Source organism: Rattus norvegicus, chromosome 9 (assembly GCF_021556685.1).
Source record: "Rattus norvegicus strain SHRSP/BbbUtx chromosome 9, alternate assembly SHRSP_T2T, whole genome shotgun sequence".
NCBI classification, from domain to species: Eukaryota; Metazoa; Chordata; class Mammalia; order Rodentia; family Muridae; genus Rattus; species Rattus norvegicus.
In genome coordinates this window covers 99666386-99684072 of record NC_141542.1, presented here as the reverse complement: position 1 = coordinate 99684072, position 17687 = coordinate 99666386, and the positions used below count along the sequence as shown (strand labels likewise).

At 40.3% G+C, this 17687-nt stretch overlaps 1 protein-coding gene across 4 annotated transcripts in view; it reads left to right on the top strand.

The window, feature by feature from the left end:
- The window catches only part of Sphkap (SPHK1 interactor, AKAP domain containing), a 148247-nt gene that overhangs the window by 96725 nt on the left and 33835 nt on the right, over positions 1–17687 (top strand). For all 4 annotated transcript variants that reach the window (NM_001395141.1, NM_001395142.1, XM_087566342.1 and 1 more), the window contains one exon: positions 15744–15803. In NM_001395141.1, the coding sequence (NP_001382070.1) occupies positions 15744–15803 (60 nt within the window). The remainder of the gene's footprint in view (positions 1–15743; positions 15804–17687) is intronic.

Below are 17687 nucleotides of genomic sequence, written 5' to 3'. Positions count from 1 at the left end.
GAGACACGGTCTCTCAGTGAAACTAAAGCTTGGTATTTCTGCTAGACTGGCTGGTCAGTAAGATACCAGTATCCTCCCATCTCCAACCCTAAATTCTGGAGTTAGAGGTCAGTACCATGTATGCCTGGCTTTTACTTGGCCTCTAGAAGTACAGACTCGGGTCTTCATGTTTTTATAGCACGTACTTTACTCACTGAGCCATTTCCCAGAAGTGTCAGAATGGTCTGTAGATCTCTGGTTCAGTTTTTTCCATCTGTGTGACCCTGGAAGTTGAAAACTCTGACCCTCAATTTCTTCATCTGCGCATGAGTACAAGACCCATGCTGGACTTACGTGTTTATTATAAGGGTGGAGTGGGTTGAGGTTCAGGCCTTGAGAAGCAGTGCGACTTATCACTACTGTTACTACCATTACTGATGTTATAGCCCAGTGATGAGCCAGATCTGTCAAGGAATCCCCTTGTTCTGCATCTATGCTTCCTGCTTCGTACATAGCAGAGAGCTCTATCTACACTTCTTAAATGTTACTCTGAATCAGTCAGACATAGTTGGCCATTGAGCAGCTACAGCAGCCTCTAAATAAATGTCTCTGCTCTATTTTAAATTATACGAAACTGGGGGAGGGGAGAAGTGGGGGAAGGAGAGATGACTCAGCAATTAGAAGCACTGGCTGTTCTTCCAGAGTTTCCAGCACCCACATGGCAGCTTAAAGCCATCCCTAACTCCAGTTCCAAGGGATCCGATGCCTCTCCTGGCCTTTTTGGTTCCTGCATGCATGAAGCGCACAAACATATCTGCAGGAACCACTCACATACATATAAAATAAAATAAATCTTTAAAAACCAACAACTGTAAGGTAAGCAAGGGATAATAAGCCAATATATATTTTAAAGTCTATATTAAGATATTTTTCATATGCCGAATGGCTGAGAAACACCTAAAGAAATGTTCAACATCTTTAGTCATAAGGGAAATGCAAATCAAAACAACCCTGAGATTTCACCTCACACCAGTGAGAATGGCTAAGATCAAAAACTCAGGTGACAGCAGATGCTGGTGAGGATGCGGAGAAAGAGGAACACTCCTCCATTGTTGGTGGGATTGCAGACTGGTACAACCATTCTGAAAATCAGTCTGGAGGTTCCTCAGAAAATTGGACATTGACCTGCCTGAGGATCCAGCTATACCTCTCTTGGGCATATACCCAAAAGATGCCCCAACATATAAAAAAGACACGTGCTCCACTATGTTCATAGCAGCCTTATTTATAATAGCCAGAAGCTGGAAAGAACCCAGATGCCCTTCAACAGAGGAATGGATACAGAAAATGTGGTACATCTACACAATGGAATATTACTCAGCTATCAAAAACAATAACTTTATGAAATTCGTAGGCAAATGGTTGGAACTGGAAAATATCATCCTGAGTGAGGTAACCCAAACACAGAAAAACACACATGGTATGCACTCATTGATAAGTGGCTATTAGCCCAAATGCTTGAATTACCCTAGATGCCTAGAACCAATGAAACTCAAGACAGATGATCAAAATGTGAATGCTTCACTCCTTCTTTAAAAGGGGAACAAGAATACCCTTGGCAGGGAATAGAGAGGCAAAGATTAAAACAGAGGCAGAAGGAACACCGATTCAGAGCCTGCCCCACATGTGGCCCATACATATACAGCCACCCAAATAGACAAGATGGATGAAGCAAAGAAGTGCAGGCAGACAGGAGCCGGATGTAGATCGCTCCTGAGAGACACAGCCAGAATACAGCAAATACAGAGGCGAATGCCAGCAGCAAACCACTGAACTGAGAACGGGACCCCCGTTGAAGGAATCAGAGAAAGAACTGGAAGAGCTCGAAGGAGCTCGAGACCCCTTATGAACAACAATGCCAAGCAACCAGAGCTTCCAGGGACTAAGCCACTACCTAAGGACTATACATGGACTGACCCTGGACTCTGACCTCATAGGTAGCAATGAATATTCTAGTAAGATCACCAGTGGAAGGGGAAGCCCTTGGTCCTGCTAAGACTGAACCCCCAGTGACCGTGATTGTTGGGGAGAGGGTGGCAATGGGGGGAGGATGGGGAGGGGAACAACCATAAAGAAGGGGAGGGGGAGGGATTAGGGGATGTTTGACCAGAAACTGGGAAAGGGAATAACACTCGAAATGTAAATAAGAAACATTCAAGTTAATAAAAAAAAAAAAAGGTATTTCTCATAGAAGAAGGAAACCACCTTGTAACCCCTCTCTCTCCTTGCTCTATTATGATGACAGCCTTTGCCTTTCCTGGCTGGATTAGTTTCAAACACATCCAATTTCCTCTAGCTCCTGCTACTTTAGACCATAACCATAGCTCAGGTCCATCACTTTCAGAAATTAACTCAGAAAACATCTACAAGCTCACAGTTCCTAACATGAGAGCAAGTGATGAGGCATGGGATGGCCATTCTGGGAACAGTTGGGATCTTATTAGAGGTTAAATATGCATGTATCACACAACCAAGCAAGATGATAAACATCTGTCAAAGCCAATCAAAAGGCCAAGATCAAAGAAAGACCTTAAGCTATGGCTGCATACGTTACTAAACAGATTACCAAACCAAATGTGCACTTGACTGAATGAAAGAGCTTTGCCTTAAATCATAACATCCCCTTTAAATGGTGGTAACAGGAGCACAGGGTATGGAGAACTACAAGAGCAAACACTGAAGAGGATGTCAGCCTGCTGCTTAGAGTCTTCTCTGGTAGGAAGGGCACAGGTGACCCATTGGCAGCATCAATGATGCAGGGGGGAAGAAAATACTGAGTATCTTTATGGCCCGTGGTTGGTATGAACTCATTAGGGTCCCAAGAGCTGATAAGCACAATGCAGTCCAATGTGAATGAATACCTTGACTGAGGCCAGTGAGCATGAACTACAGTGACACAACACACTGAATTCAGGAAAAAGATAACATCTTTATGCTTTCTTACAGATTGCAGGGTTACCTGAGCATCTGCCTTATGTCCTCTGCATACCCTGGACACCCTTCTTTACAGTTTTGTGAACACACTCTTATTCCAATCTCTTGTCATGAAACTTAACAAATGCTGCTCGTCCCCTATGTGGAATCTCTCCCAACTTTGATGGATTTCCCACCTGTCCCTACATCCCACATGCAACACCCCCCAGTCTTTGTTCAAACTTTGCTTCACTCTCATGCTTTCAGGCTAGTGTAGTCTGGTCCAGGCTCCTGAGGAAAACAACTCTCTTTGTCATTAATTTCACAGTTAGTTACTGATGTCAGAGGAATTCAACTATTTCCCCCAAAGAAAGAATAAAACAATGTGCAAAATTTAAACTCTCAACAGTCATGATAGAGTTTGAAGAGTTGGTCCTTGCCTGACTCTTGACGAGCTTTGGGGGATTTACAACTTACTGTCCTTAATAACAATATCATAAGTTCATGTCATGTTATTTTGTTAGAAATAAATCCAAGTTAAATGTAGGCAAAGACTGATATTCATTTTCTTTTTGTATAGATATTCATTTTTTCCTTTCTTTTATTGGATAGTTTCTTTATTTATATTTCAAATGTTATTCCCTTTCCCTTTTTCCCCTCTGGAAACCTCCTGTCCTATATCCCCCTCCCCCTGCTTCTATGAGGGTGCTCCCCCACCTACCCACTCAAACTCCCTCCTGCCTCCATCCCCTGGCATTCCTCTACACTGGGGCATCGAGTCTTCACAGGACCAAGGGCCTCTTCTCCCATTGATGTTCAACAAGGCCATCCTCTGCTACATATGCAGGTGGAGTCATGGGTCCCTCCATGTGTAATCTTTGGTTGGTGGTTTAGTCCCTATGAGCACTCAGCAGGGGGGGTCTGGTTCATTAATAATGTTGTTCTTCCTATGGGGTTGCAAACCCCTTCAGCTCCTTCAGTCCTTTCTCTAACTCCTCCATTGGGGACCCTGTTCTCAATTCAATGGTTGGCTGCGAGCATCTGCCTCTGTATTTGTCAGGTCTGTCAGAATCTCTCAGGAGACAGCTATATCAGGCTCCTGATATTCATTTTCTAAAGCATGCTTTAAATGTCTTTAAATAGTGTGCTGACTTAAGATGTTATAAAATACTTGTACAGAACATTAGAACATCCTGATGGTGCTAAGGATGGGACACAGCGCTTCATGTATGTTAGATAAGTGGTAGACCAGTGAGCCACACTCTGACCACTTCAGAACATTTCCCCTCTGCACAGAACTTTAAAGAAAGAAGTATACGATGGATTCTATCCAATCAACAATTTTAACCATGTCTCTCTAACTTAACAGTAGCAATTGAGAATATACGCTTGGGTTACTCAAGTGTATCAAACCTTTACCAGTCCTATAATCAAGTCAGAGTACCTTTCATTTTTATCACAAGTGGTTCTTTTTCTAACGTAGATACCACATGAAGGCTTCTCAGCCACACTATTACATCATCGCAGGTCAACTATAAGCATGAGTAAGCCTATACACATCCATTGGAGGTTGGAATGTAAAGAAAGTCCACCTCAAACCTGTCTGGCAACTGATTTAACAGAATACTTGTCAATGCTCTTAAGCCAACTTTTACTGGTTGCATTTCTCATTGTATTCTGTTTGGCCCTGTATGTCTGTATTTGTTGCATTATCGACTTACCCATTCATTATACACATGGAAATTAAGGACTTCAAATACCAGTTTAAAGGCTTAGAGTTTAATGGTCATTCATTGAAAAAAAACAAGTTACTTCTCATCACTTAGTCTAATAGCATATTTTTAAAAAGTCCTAATGAGTTCTATGAATACACATGCTGGGGACAATAATTTGGAGACCGGCCTTGGATTAAAACTGGAGTTGTTGCTAGAAACTAAGTACAGTAGGATGGAGATCCACATTCTGGTACCTCTTACCAATATAGGCAATCTCATAGTTAAGTTCAGGGAGTGTTTTTCAAGGTATCGCCATACCTACATAATAACCTAAGATGTGCACTTAGTGACTGCATTTGGGTGACCTTTTCCATACATTTTAGCTACATCAATGTCAGCCTCCCTCACGGACTGAAAGTGCACAGTTTTCCCTTAATAATTCTCAAGACTTTTCAGAGAAGTTATCTAGAAGTTATTTGGTTGTCCAAAATATAAGGGCTGCAAGGTACATATTTAGTTTAAGTAAATTTTTGTATTGTAGATTTAGTTTCATGGGCTGGGGATGTAGTTCAGTTAGTAGAGTGTTTGTCCATTATGAGCAAGGTTCTGGGTTCAATTCACAATACTGCATGAACCAGTTGTGTTGGTGCACACATAATCCTAGCACTAAGAAGGTAAACCCAAAAGGATCAGAAATTCAAGGTCCTCTTCATAGTTCAAGCCAGCCTGTGCTTCCTGAAATTCTATTTTAAAACATAAGTTCATACTCATTTATTTCCAATGGTGATGCGTGTTTAAATTGCCCTTATACTATAGCCATGGTTTGCCTAATGACACTATATGTTCTCAGAAATAGACATTCAGGGAATATTGGCATTGTACACACATTATAGAAGGTACTTTTAAAGACATAAATTGTATAGCCTAATATATACTTAGGCCATAATATAATATATATGATATAGAAAATACTATATTGCTTTTAGAGCCAGAGTGGCATGTCATTCCATGGGCTCCTGTGAGTGTGCATGGCAAATTATTTTATAATAATTTATTTTACTATATTAATTATAAGTAATTGGTTCCATTATGACATTCTTATACACACATATATTGTGAAAAAGGGTAATTGTGGGCAAGGAGGCAGCATTTAATTGTTTCACACTCTCAGAGGTAGCTGTTCTTTATAAATATTTCATTTCATATTAATAGGTTGAATCTTATAAAGCTTCATTTAGCATGAAAAGAAATTGAAAAGTAGGAATATTTAGTAGTTCTTTCCTGTGGACCATAATTCTGAAATCAATGAAGGGTAAGCCAGTTTTCCGTGCAGTACCATAATGCATGAAAAAGGAAACACAAACACGTATTCTTTCTCCATGTTTTATGTAATCTGCACAGAAAGTCTGCAAGCATGTGTTCACTAAGATGTTGTTAAGATGACCAGGTTAAGGGACAGGACTCTCATGTACACCTAAGCCTGTCCCTAAGCCAATGGGCCTTCTGTCACTTGTGCTCTGGTGTGGCTTAAAATGGAGAGAATGTTTCCACCATGAAGATCATCTTATGCTCCCGAGGATATACTAAATAATCAATGTCTACAAGTCACTCACAGCCTCTGGGCTTCCCTCCATGTTCCTCAATGGAGCATAGAATTTGCACGTTCTGAATGAACAGTAGGTCTTCTGCTTGGGTTGGTTTTAAAGATTAGAGGATAAGGTGCCTTTCTACTGCAAGGCTTACTTATTCAGTTGTGTTTTGTTACTTTGTCATAGATGTTCACTAAGAGAGACTGTGGGGTGACTGGTTATCTCTGGCTTCTGTGAGTCAGTCCCCCTTCCACCTTGTTATTCTAATTCTGATACAGTAGAGTTGAACTCAATACATAAATATGTATAAATGGTGTAAATATCTTTACTAAGGATATCTGAAAGAGTGCAAGGACATAATTTGACCTAGAAGAAAATAAGGTAACTTGGAGGATTTTTGAAAAATCTAGGACTATCATATTTAACCTGGCACTGGGTGGGAATTTTATGTTCTGGTGATGAACCCTTCAGGATCACATTCTGAGATTCTGGGCACCTAATAGAAAAAAATGGCTCCACATGCTTTTATCCCACCCTCCACATACACAGGCTCCATATACCAGGAAAGATTATTCCTGTGAAAGTGACTAGTGATTCCAGTGGCTCTCTGCAGCTTGGTTTAATCACAATAGGCAAAGTGGAAGGCTTAGTTTGTGTATGTGATTTGGGGTACTGCACATAGTCCAGAGCTTTGTAAGTGCTGTGAAAGCTGAACTACATTCTAATACCTTGGAAGGTGGCAGTAGTGGTGGTGGTTGTCATCATTGTGGTGGTGGTGGTGGTGGTGGCAGTGATGGTGGTGGTGGCAGTGATGGTGGTGGTGGCAGTGATGGTGGTGGTGGTGGTAGTAGTGGTGATAGTAGTGATGGTAGTGGTGGTGGTGACAATGATGGTGGTGGTGGCAGTGATGATAGTAGTGATGGTGGTAGTGATGGTGTTGGTGGTGGTGATCGTTGTTGTGATGGTGGTGGTGGCAGTGGTGGGGGGGCGGTTATCATTGTCATTGTGATGGTAGTGGTAGTGGTGGTAATTTAGAAACCAGGACTTACTATGTGGCTTCAGTTGGTCCCCATCATACTGCTATTTGGCCTAGGCTAGATTATTAGAAGTAAAAATGGCCACCATCACACCTGGCAATAAATCATCTTGAACAAAAATAATTGGTGTCATGTTGCAGATTATGAGACCCCCTCAGCATCCTGGAGGGGTCTACACCAGTTCACTTACTTAATAATCAGCTTTTCTTTGTATGCATGAGCCTAGAATAGGCCTCAAGAGTTCAGAGAACTATCAAAACTCTTTGCATGTTAACAGTCTAAATAACCTCTATGAAAGAAAATGTGCGCACAGTCTACCACGTTTTTCTTTGTTTCTTTACAAGTAAGACTTTCAGGTGCATGCGTTTACCAGCAGGATTTGATTCATCACTTCCTCCACCACCTTTGGGTATCCTTGGCTAAGACCATACCTTTCAATAGAAAGAGATACCAAGGGTATCACAGCCAAAATGAGGATGACAGAGTACAAAGATCATTTTTTATGTATTTTTATGGGATATTTTATGTATTTACATTTCAAATGTTATCCCCTTTCCTGATTCCCCTTCCTATCTCCCCTCCCCCTGATTCTATGAAGATGCTCCCACTCCCACCCACCTATCCCACCTCAACACCCTAGCATTCCCTTACACTGAGGAAATGAGTCTTCACAGGACCAAGGGTTTCTCCCATAAAGATCATCTTAACATATCCCAAATTCTCACTCAGAAAATTTTGAAAAATAAGGATTTCCTTGAAAAGAAACCAAATTTAAAAAATTGGACATGTAAAATGTATATTTCCACACAATAAACTATTACTCTCCAGTAAAGTCTAATGGACTACTGATAAAGACTTGGTACAATTGGATTTAAGAACATTATGTTAGCCAGACATGATAAAACCACATATTGTACATATTGTTATATTTATATTATCTGTCCAGGATAGACAACTCTATGAAATGTATAAAATAACTGTGTCATTGTTTATGGCTGTGGAAGGAATGTGTGAAAATGACACTTATGCTAATTGACTAATTTCTTCAAGAATGTATCAAAGCCAAAGGAAGACATCTTGTGCCTTCCTATTTTGCTATCTGCCTTAATGCTATGAGACTAGGTTCTTCAGTGAACTGACCTCATTATTTCGGCTAGGCTGGCTGTCCAGAAGCTCTCAGGATCTTCCCATCTCCTTTCTCCAGTTTTGGGGTTATAAAGACAGGCAGTCATGCCTGGCATTTTTGCAGGTGGATACTGGGGATTTGAACTTGGGTCTTCCTGTTTACATAGCAAGTTCACTTACCCTCTGAGCCATGCCCCCAACCTCTTTATATGCACAGGGAAAAATTTTCAAGCAGATTTATTCCAAATAATCACTTAGATTCGCTTTAAAACTTATTTTTAAGCTACCAATAAAGTTCATTTATGTATGATTAGTTAAAATATCTATTTTTTTTAGAATTGTCTATAGTTTCTGCTCTGTGTCCCATCACAAACTGCTCAAAAGACTCTCCCAAAAGCATTTCAAATGTATTTTAAATATTGACATAAGAGGAAGCAGAGAGACCTGACAGCCCTGAGTGTAAATAAAATGCATTTTGGGTGATTGCTGCAATTGTTCGGAAGCAGTAACGGAATACAAATGGAATACCGTCCCAAAGAGTCAAGAGTGTTCTAGAACGGCTGGCAACAGGACACCATGCCAACACTGATGGAAAAGCTTTCCATTTAGCATCATCAACCCAAACTACTAGGCAGAGAAAATGTGACATTCTGAGAAGATAAGTTCAGTCCCGGGTCCTGCATCTAGCAAAACTCTTCTGCTAGCAGGAAGAAGACACACAGGTTTTTTTTTTTGTTTGTTTGTTTCGTTTTGGTTTTTTTTTTTTTTTTTTTTGAAAGCATTGTAGGGCTCAGCATTTCGATACTGTCAAATTAAGGGATCTTGTCATAGAGCCCATGGGCAGATGGCTGCATTGTGCAAAGCAGCTGAAAGGAGATGGTTTTCTTCAAAAATAACCTCTAAGTATATGTTTGGTCATAAACAGCATTCAAGTGTCTACTTTTAAAGACAATTTGACATCCTGCTTTTAATGAACTGTTCACAGGAAATATCTCTATAATAATAAAAGGTTTCAGCTGACTTCAAGAGACATGGACACATTAAAATCAAAGATACACCCCTGGCTAAAAGCCTTGGTGTCATCTATCCTTCTGCCAGCGACTGCTCATGCTGGGTACACAACAGGGCGGTATCTCCTTACTGTTGCATTTGCCTATCTGGATAGTCTAAAATGTTACCTGGAATTAATGCACAGCAACCTGAAGCTGTCCACGCGCGATACAGATTTGGCACTGACAGCCATCGCCAGGTCTTCTTACGTGTTCCCAATTAAATGCAAAGTTCAAACTTGTTTTTAATCTAGTACAACATGGCTGGCTTTGTCTGACTTCATTTGTCATTTATCTCACACAAGTTGCTGTGATCTGCAGTTCAACTAAATTATATCACATTGTTTGAGTAGATCTTAATGTCAAACTCTTTCTCAGGTCAGATTTTCATTACACACACACACACACACACACACACACACACACACACACACACACACTGACATTATTTGACTAAATAATCCACAGTACAAAACAGAGAAAACAGCATATTGTCTATGAACATTCAAATATGTGTGTGTGCGTGCGTGCATGTGTGTTTGTGTGTGTTTGTGTGTGTGTGTGTGTGTGTGTGTATTTTCGTTTAAATTATTGATGAGATCAGATCAGAGTACAGCATCATTTTCTTGCTGACATTTACTCCTGCACCAACATGTACAGAAGAACAAGCTAAGAGACGCAGGAGTAGAATGTGAATTCAACATTGCGACTCCAACCGCAGAGGTAGCATTGCTAAGCATGCAGGGTAGGGAGTGTCTGAGCTCCCTTGGGGTGCTGTTGCTTCAGTCAAGCGCAAGAAGCAGGTGGAACAAAGTGCCTGCACAGAAGCAAACGCATTTTATATGAAGAGAAAAGAGCTTGAGTTCCAACAAAAACATCACCTCTAGTCTCTCCTCATTATCAATCATGTTCTCAACATTTTGTTTTTGCTCCTCTTGTTTACTTTTCCTGCACCTCTAGCAAATGTTCATTTGTAGAAAGGGGACGTTCATCTAAATACTTTACATCGTTGTCACTTGCTGAGCTGAGCCCCTCCAGTTAATTCTACAGGATCTCTACAGTTTCCCTCTGTCCTTATCACAAAACACCACTGCCCCTGAAATCAGCACTTAAATCAGGAGAGATGACCAGGGTGCAGTACCTGCCTCCTGTGGCATATGAACCACCTAAGATAGTGGTTCCATTTCATTCATTCATTCATTCATTCATTCATTCATTCATTCATTCACATTAGGCTGGAAGAGGGCTCAGCAGTTAAGAACACGCACTGCTTTTTCAGCATATTGGAGTTCAGTCTCCATTGCTGTATTCCATACAGCTCAGAATGGTCTGAAAATCTAAAGGCAGGGAGTTCACCATCCTACCCTGGCCTGTTTCCTATTTCTGTTTCCGAAGGAGGAAACAGAAATTCTGTAAACACATCGAGCTTTCTCCAGCTCCTTCCTGGGTTCATTTGGCATACTTCGGCTTCCTCACACAGGCATCTTGCTGAGAACTCTATGCCATCTGTTCAAGGAGATGAGCCAGCATAGAAGTTATGCTTTGATGTCCACTAGCTGCTAGCCCCTTCTAGCCCCAGTCTCCCACCATATCACCACCATAAAATGTTCTCCAGCCTGCAGAACCAGAGCACGAAATCCCTTAAATTTTATGATTTACCTACACAGTGCTAGTCTAATCCTCCACAGAAGCTTATGTTACCTTCTCCTTACCAAAAGTTTCCATTGCAAACTTCTAGCCATCAAGTAGGGAAACAGCAAAAGCTAACCCATAAGTCGCAGCATGTATAGCATGAAATTTTGATTTCTTCTTTCATAAAATTCCTCTAAAGTATTAAAAGACACTCAGAGTTGTCACTATATCAGAAGAAACGACTTCTGCTTAAGGTGTCCTATTTCTTTGAGGTTCACAGCTGTGGATTCTCCTCTCCACATGCAAATCCCCTGGCCAGATCATTGCTCACTGGATGTAGGTCATGAAACAATCACCCACTGGTTACGTGTACTTTCGTCTGGGCTCACTTCAAATCTGCTTCAAATCTGATACCATTTGTGACTAGCCCAACCATTCCAACACCATTCTCCATCACACACAATGAAGCACCTCTGCTTCAGCTCTTGTGGCTGCTCACCACTGTAGGGATGTGTTTTCTCTCTAGATACCTACTTCCAATAGAACAATGAGAGTGTCTTGTGTTGTCTTTTGTGCACATAGCCCCAAGGTCATATACCGTAAAGACAATGAACACTTGGTCTCTTCTCAAACTTTCCTACTCCTCTTTACCATCTCCCAGTGCTTCTCTATAGAGATATGTGTTGTCAGTTAGGGGTCAGCATGAATGGATAATTGAACCCCAAGAAGACAATCTGAAGTCACAGGGAGTTAGATTTCTAAACAGCACACCAATGGTCCATTTCAACAAGAAACAGATAACCGCAAAACTGTCATAGGTATATTTATACAAAGCTCTCTGGATACACAGAGGTTCCAATTCCAAGGCCCTGGACTAGGGGACAAGAAACATTCTCAAACAATTATGTTGAAAAAATTTCAAAATGTAAATATTTTAGCTATGATTTCTATTCAGACTCTCACTGTATCTTATTTTTCCCCTAGACTGAGCCCAGGCTTTTGTGAACTCTGCCACTAGAGAAATTGGATGGGGTGTGTTTATGAAATATGCTCTGTGTGGCTTTGGGCCCTTTCATATACACATAAAGGACTGCTGCGTGAAGGGATGGCTCCCATAGAAAGGGACAACTCATCCAAACACTGTGACGTGAAGGGAGTCAGACTGTGGCTCATAATCATATTAGTACATACTCCATTTCCCAGTATCCAAGAACAAAACTAGAGTGAGCAGAGCTAGCCTAGGTAGAATTTCCAAGCCATCAGCCATGTAAAGTGTAAATACAAAGTCAGCTTTTCAGTAATGCTCAGTCAACTGAAAGTCCTCTCTGGGAAGGATTTTTACCCACTATTACAACATCAATATTTATAAATAAAGCATTCATTTTCCTCTTATTCATCAGAATCTCACAAAAATTATTATTCCAAATTTTTATCCTTATAAAGCACAAAATCATAAGAATTCTACAAGAAGAAAGACTATAATAACTCAAACATGAAAGGAATTGAGTGGCAGCTCCCCACTAAGATAGCAATTAAACTAAAAAACAGCGTAAGGTTTTATAAATAGGAGTTTGAGTAGCTGAAAGATAATCACTAGACTATATAAAAGTAGGCTATGTCTTTACTTTTCATGGAGAAGATAATATTCTAAACCTGCTGCTGAAAAGGGGGTGATTAAAGAATATACAACCAGAAATTAATGGAAAGATGTTATGGAGGCATGTTGGGTAGTTAAAGCATCACTTTCTGGATATTTTCATATTTGAGAGGTTCTTTCTCTCCTCCCTTCTTCTGTATCTCTCCTCCTCTTTCCTCTTCCTCTCTGTCTCTGTGCCTCTGTTTCTGTCTCCGTATGTGTGAGGATGTGGGGCATGGGTGGGAATGAAGGGAGGGGTGGTAGGTCAGAGGACCACCTCAGGAATTGTTCTTCATCTTCCACTTTGAGACAAAGTCTGTTTTTTCAATTTAGCTGTACCATGATTCTGGCGGTTCTCCTGTTCTGCTTGTAGTTTTGCTCTAAGGGGGCTGGGATTACAGATGTGTACTACTGCATCCAGCTCTTACTTGGTTTCTGAGAATTTGAATTTAAGCTTGTACACACCGACCCATCCTCCCAGTACCTTCATTTCAGATTTATTGATATTTTATTTACAAAAAGGACATGTATTTCCATATATATAATAAAATTTTGTTATTCTTTCTCTTAAAACATATTATCCCCTGATGTGTATATGTATATTGTATATATCAGACTCTAAAAATTCTAGCATGAACAACAATACAGAAAGAAAAATATTCCATGCCAAATATAAACAGGTAACTGACATATATTAGCAAACTTTCATATTGCAGCTGGCAGGGGATGAACGAGTTTGTGTATAACTGAAGGTTGGAGGTTAGATAGTCACTATCCTAAATGGCTTTCATTGGTCTCTTGTGCTTTTTCCTACTCAATAATAAGAGTTTTGTGATGTACAGAGGCAAAGTAATGGCTTTTTTAGAGGTAAGTGGAAAATCATCGCAAAAGTTCGATGTTTGCAGTGCTGACGATGTGGTATGAAAGCCACTAATGGATATTGAGCCAGTTTTTCCAAGGTCAAAATTCCAATTACTATGTGAGTCCTCAAATGGTTCCAGATCATGAACCATTTCTGACTTCCATTTACTCGGCTTACATTGCATTATCTGCAAAGGGACACAGACCCCAAGGCTCCCAATTTTCTCATCAGCATGTCCTGAGGAAACAGAGCTTGAATCAAGCTGAAGGATCATCTCACAGTCTTCTCTCTCCCTAATACCCATTGAGCTGTCTCAACAAGTGCCTACTCTGGTACTGTGGTACATATACCAAAGGATACCGTCATGTGAGCCCAGGAGCCTTGGGGAAGTCCCTCATGTGGGAGCAGAACTATATTGGCTGTGTGCTCCCCTGGAATATTAACCATGCTAGCTTCTAACACTTTCACTTATGGACTATTCTTGTGGTTGTGGTAGTGGTGGTGGTGGTGTTTTCATCTAAAACATAAAAGGGTTGACTCAGAGAATCCCTGGCCTTGTACAAACCAATTGAAATCAGAAGGCTCCACAAATCCTCAGGCATCTAATAAAGTCACACATACTACCCACATGCTGATGGTATGTTGTAAAAATTATTTAATCCCAACCAGAGGTTTCCACCCCACCTTAGACCGTTTAGTTCTCAGATAACAGACACACATAACCTTCATATTTACAATAAGCCTTAATCAGCACTACAGCTGTGCAGATATCTACCCTCTATGCTATGAGAATTCACTTTCCTATTGATAACCCCCAATTATTATCACTATGTTTCATTTGGGTTGCTCTTAACTCCATCTGGCCAGCCTTCAGGGCCACATATGACTCACCTAACCCATGGAAGTTTCTCCTTCCTCCCCCTCCCCCTCTCCTTCCTCCTCCTTCTTCTCCTCCTACCTGTTCTCCTTATGGTTCCTCTCCAAGCCCAAGCCCAGGAAATCTAAACCCCACCTGTGTCTCTTCCACCCAGCTATTAGCTGCTGGCATCTTTATTTACCAATCAGAAATAACTTAGGGCAAGGTCACACAGTGTCACTCCATTCTATGAGTGGGACAGCCAGGTCTTGAGGAGCCCAATATTAGTATTAGAATACAAGCAGGCCAACCCACTACAATGACGTTCTGTGTTTTCCATATTTAAATATTTAAATCAAGTAGTTAAGAATAAAACAATTAAAGTATTTTAACAAATATAAGACCTCATTCGTGTCTTCTCATTTAATATAGCCATTCTATGATTCTGTTGCTCACACTGCTTTTTCTCCCAGCCTGGGCTATGGCAGATCTTTCCTCTGTTACTAGGTAATGCGTTTTATCCCCAAGCAGTGCTCCTTCTGCCTGACTGTGGACAGTAACCTTATGACTAATAAACAGAGTCTTCCTGATTTTTATGAACCTGTCATACCTCCTTGAAATTGTTCCTTAATCCTCCCTCCAACCCCATCCCATTGCTCATAGCATTTATCTATCTATATGATATGTTTGAAGTTTGAAATTTTAATTGGAATATGTGATTTCATAGTGGGTTGAAAATAAAATTTAAGAATATACTCATTATTCTAAACTAACTGATTTAGGCATCTATCTAAGATGAACAACTAAGGACCAACTTTTATAAAACTAGAAAAATTAAAAATAAACTCAAAATACCTAGGCAGACAGAAACCATTAAGCCATACATTACTAAAAGAAATGGAGAAAAATACTCATGATTATAGGCAGGGGCCCAAGGTATTACAAGTCTCTTTATTTTGTTTCTTTCATTTTCTTTTCAACCTCATGGGATTTCATAATAATATAAACCCGAAGATTTTTCTGTGACTTGAGCAAAGTCGTAAAATGTTTGACTGTGTTGGCCTACGAAAGTAGAAAGGCATCTGCCATGTCAGTTGGGACATGTGAGGAGGAGGAGGTTAGAAATCCTGTAGGGGTCCTAACTGAAGTGATGGTCTCTATGTTAAACTATATAAACTGCCTAAGACTTTAAAAATATTTCTGTGACTGTGTTTTTAGTTTTGTTTTGCTTTTATTCTAACAGGATGAATAGATTCTTCACACAATTGAGTGTATTGTTTCCTGTTTCAGGTCTGCTTTGTGAACCTGGATGTCAACAAGGATGGCTGCAGCACAGAGAACCTGCAGCAGGTAAGAGCTGGACCTGGAGCCCTCCAGGAGACTGTGGTGATGGGTAGACTCTGTCTATGATGGTCTTCTTAGAAGGATAGATGACATCACCACTGTCCTTTTCCCTGACCTTGCCTTGCAGCTTCTCACGCTGTTACCCCATGATGTGTTTGAAAGTCACTTTTCCAGGTCTGCAGAACTGTTCAGAAAGGCATCTTCCCTCACTCATCAACATCCTAGCTGATGCACAATATTCTGATGTGCCTTTTCTAAGGTACCTCATAGCCAAGTGAAGGCAGCCAGCCCTTTCCTCTGGTCCTTGGGATTACTCTTTCCATTGGTTTAATCAAATCTCATCTCAGCTGTGTCTCCACTGTCTTACCTTTATCATGGGCTTGAACATTTTGCACCTCCTAACAGTCAACTTCCACCCATCTCATCTGAGGTTGATCCCTGGTGTAAATGCTTGACTGTGTTAAGCATCCGAATGTCTTCTCAGCTCTTTAGAAGCAAAGCATATCTGGAAAGAATTAAGTAATATCACACTTTGCCATTGCATACCCAAGAGAGCTTTGACCCCATTTGCTATAACAGCATGATATTTATGGTCGAATTATCACAGAACAATACACAAAGGCTTCATTTAATTTATACTAGATGCTCAGTGTTTCAGGAACCCCTCAGAGCATTCACAGAACTTCAGACTTCTTAGTGCTATCATATATTTTTTCCTTGGATAGTTGAATCAAGTTTCTCAACCTGTTACTCATGGGGACTGCTCTCTATAAACTTCCACCAGGTTCCAAATATCCTCTGGGTGGCACTAGAGGTTTCTGAGAAAGTTGTGCATATAACTTTACTCAGTGAATTATTATATAGAGTCCATCAGAAACAGGACAGAGGAGGAAGAAAGTTCCCATCATAGTAACTATTCGAATAGCTTATAGAGTGATTGAAGAGTTTCCAGTTATGGCTTTGCTCATGTAGCCTAAAATGATTTGTGTACTTTACCATTTTCTAGGTCATAGGTGATTTACATACACATGAAAGTAATTATGGTATTCATCCATATATGTTTATGTTATGGATTAAATAGAATAGGATGTCACAATTCAGACTTTACCAAAGTGCTTAGAACATAGTCAAAGTAAAATTGGTATTACACATGATTTTTTTTATCATCGAGTTTATTGGAACAGATTACTTGCAAATCTAAAGTAAATTTGCTATTGAAAATTTAAGAGGAAAAACATTTCCAAGCCAATGTTAATTTCTGTTATATAATAGTAACTGCCAAATGTTCACTTTGGAAAATTTAAAACCATTCTTTTAAACTTAAATTTTCTATTCCAATTGTAACCCTTATTATCTAATTTGAAAGGTTTTTTCCTGATTTCAAGGTTTTTTTTTAATATTTTTGAGATTATGATATAATTACATCATTTCCTATCTTTCCTCTTATCCTTCCAACTCCTTTCATACACAATCCCCTGGTCTCATTCAAGTTCATGCCCTTTTAATTGCTAGTGTATGTGTTTATGTGTGTGTATATGTTTGTGGTGTGTGTCTGATATGTCAGGTATATGTATGTGGTATGTATGTGTGTGCACGTGTGTGTGTGTGTGTGTGTGTGTGTGTGTGTGTGTGTGTGTGCTGTGTGTCTGGTATGTGAGGTGTGTATGTGTGGTGTGGTATGAGGTGTATGTGTGTGTGTTTGTGGTATGTATGTGGTATGTAGTATGTATGTGTGTGATATGTGGTATGAGTGTGTACCTGTGTGTGTAGTATGTGGTGTGTGTGTGTGTGTGTGTGTGTGCGCGCGCGCGCTTCATGGTGGCTATTTGGTATTGGAAAGCTGTGATTTTGGGGGTGGGGGGAAGACATTTCTTCTTCCTTCAGCATTCC